General features: G+C 39.4%; 1 protein-coding gene across 1 annotated transcript; it reads right to left on the bottom strand.

Annotated features, from left to right (window-relative positions):
• Positions 1–750: 750 nt before the first annotated feature.
• Positions 751–1,794, bottom strand: LOC126604889 (RING-H2 finger protein ATL78). Its single transcript, XM_050272215.1, has one exon. The coding sequence runs from the start codon at positions 1,674–1,676 to the stop codon at positions 981–983; it is 696 nt and encodes a 231-aa protein (XP_050128172.1). The 5' UTR covers positions 1,677–1,794; the 3' UTR covers positions 751–980.
• Between the last annotated feature and the right edge of the window lie 763 nt (positions 1,795–2,557).

Below are 2,557 nucleotides of genomic sequence, written 5' to 3' on the forward strand. Positions count from 1 at the left end.
TATATTTGTAGCAATCCAAACTAAGTAGCAATTAGTTTACTTAATCCCTTGGCATGGAATTTGAAATGACTTCCCTTGGAATAGAATTTGGAACATTTTTTAAACATTCTGTTTCTTTGGTTGACCGTACATTTTTTGACGTGTTTTAAAAAAAATTGTTTCTACTTTGTTTTATTTTTTATTTTAAGAATAATCAGATGTAGAATAGAATAATTAAGTGTTCAATATACTGTAATTGTAAAAAAAAAAAGCTGTGTCAAAGAATTTGATAAACTTTTATGCCGGTCAAGCTATAGGCCTCCAAATCGAGATGAATTGAACTTATTGTGACAACCCAATGCACCGGCCCCTTGACAAATATTATGTTAAGGGTTTTTGATATGGCACTAGCAAGGCCTTTTGTGTATTGTATAGCATATTATTGGGGGATAGTTAAAAGCATTGCTTTTAGAACGTTGATTGAAATAAAAAGGAATAAGAAATATATTAGTTATCCCAGCTGACTGGGGGATTCCCTTTCAAGATTTCAAATCTAGCTGGGGCATCAAGTGATTCCACTAACAGAGATCCTATAGCCAGACACTTTGGACAAAGCTTCTTGCTATGTTGAGTCAGCCCACGCTTTTTCTTTAATTGATAGAGGATGGGATAATAGAATTTGAGATATCTTTCAGTGTCGAGATAAAATATTAAAAGATTTAAAAGCTAGTTGGTAGTAATTTGCAACGTAAATAAAAATGGATTGAACAATTAACTAGGGTAAAGAATTGAACAATTCACAAATTGCAAACACTATACAAATTCACAAGGAGCAATAATTACACTTTGTATTGGCTATTGGGTTGGCTAAGTGAAATGAAGGCTCAAAACCCCCAAGGAACAAAGCTCAAACCCAGAAAGCTAAACATATATGTATATATATCATTATATACATTAACTAAAAGTTATACAACTACTTAATAAAAGAATCAGAAACTCAGCTAGCTAATTCCCCTATAACTACGCACGAAACCTTCAGGTTCAAGTGGTGCAATGCTTACAATTGTTTCTTGAACTGGTTCCGATGAGCTTGGTTGGCTGTAGCCTACAATCTTCTGACACGTCTCGATCAAGTTGTGCCTGCATTTTGGGCACGAAGAGTGCGAACTCAACCACTTATCAATGCAGCGGACATGGAAACCATGGTTACACTTCGGCAGAAGGCGTACACGCTCACCGGCGGTAAACTCAGATAGACAGATCGCACACTCTGTGTCCAAGCCAGGCAGTTTTAACTCAACTGAGTAATTCACTGTCGGGAACGTTTTTAGGGCTTTTTTCTTGACTCCTGTGTTGGCTAACCTAGCTGAGGTGGCGTTGTTGTTGCCTGCTGATCTAGACTCCGAGGAGGATACAAAACTTGAGCACCTCAAAGCACACTTGATGATGAAGTTTAACCCTAGAGAGCAAATTAGGGCACACAGAAGGACTGAGAGGACCATAACAACGTTAGCATCGAAGCTGTTGTCTCCAGGGTATTGGTCTGTTGACGGTGAGTCGATTGAGTTTGTAGAAACTGGAGAAGAGGCGGTGTGTGGTGGTTGGTAAAGTGGGTTTTGTAGGAGTAATCTTCTGGAGTTGATGCCTCCGAGGACCTCCTGAAGGAGCCGAAGAGTAGAGGAAGTAGATGCAGTCATGTTTTGTCTGAAATTGTTCCTAGTACTTAAATGGCTGCAAACACGGTTCGTATATATATGAAAATGTTCGTCTTAAAGTGGTTGAATTTGCTTGTCTTGGTTTTCTTTTTTAATTATATAATTGAATAATTGATCACTGTATCTTGTTTTGAGAATATTCCTAGGGTTATGACCCGCATTTGGGTTTATATTTAAACTTGTAGATAATAGATTTCAACGTTATGGATCCTCCACTGAAACCTCTTGTAGTTTAATGGGCTTTCTAATCAAGATGGACCCTTCCCACTTTCTACGCACTTTGAGAGTACCACGTGGCTACTAGGAATGCACATCCAGTTTCACTGTAACCAAATTAAAAAGCATTAGAATGAAATGAGGCCTCGATTACTATAGTCTAAAGTAAAGGTTCAAATTGCACTATTCATGTTTGTTTTGAAATAGGGCCTCGATTTTGAATTAGTTACGTTTCTGCCATTGTATGTGTGTGGGTTGTGCTTTAGCCAAAACAGCCAGATTGGGCTGCTACATTTGGAATTCGGAAACAGCTCTCACACCTTTGGCCGCCCACAATGTGTTTGACGAAAATACCCATCTAGGGTTTTGAATCAGCGCTACAATTGAAAGTTATGAGGCCAATTTAGTCACTAGGCTTTGGGACCGAATGGGGTTCACATAGGGAACCCTAGTGCGAACATTCAGGCTATAAGCCATGCCATTGCAGAGATAGAGACAGAGGGAGGAGTGATGCCCGTTTGTGCGGGGTCTTCAATTTGGTGGGTGGGATTGTGACAGTGAGTGAAAGAGAGAGGGGCCATTGGGATTTAGGGTTTCAAAACAGAGAAAGGGGTGAGGGTGGTCCCTTCGTGCGGATCTTAGATTTG

The sequence above is a fragment of the Malus sylvestris genome, chromosome 15 (assembly GCF_916048215.2).
Source record: "Malus sylvestris chromosome 15, drMalSylv7.2, whole genome shotgun sequence".
NCBI classification, from domain to species: Eukaryota; Viridiplantae; Streptophyta; class Magnoliopsida; order Rosales; family Rosaceae; genus Malus; species Malus sylvestris.

Coding starts and splice junctions, on each gene's coding strand:
- LOC126604889 (XM_050272215.1), bottom strand. CDS start 1,676: ATGACTGCATCTACTTCCTCTACTCTTCGGCTCCTTCAGGAGGTCCTC.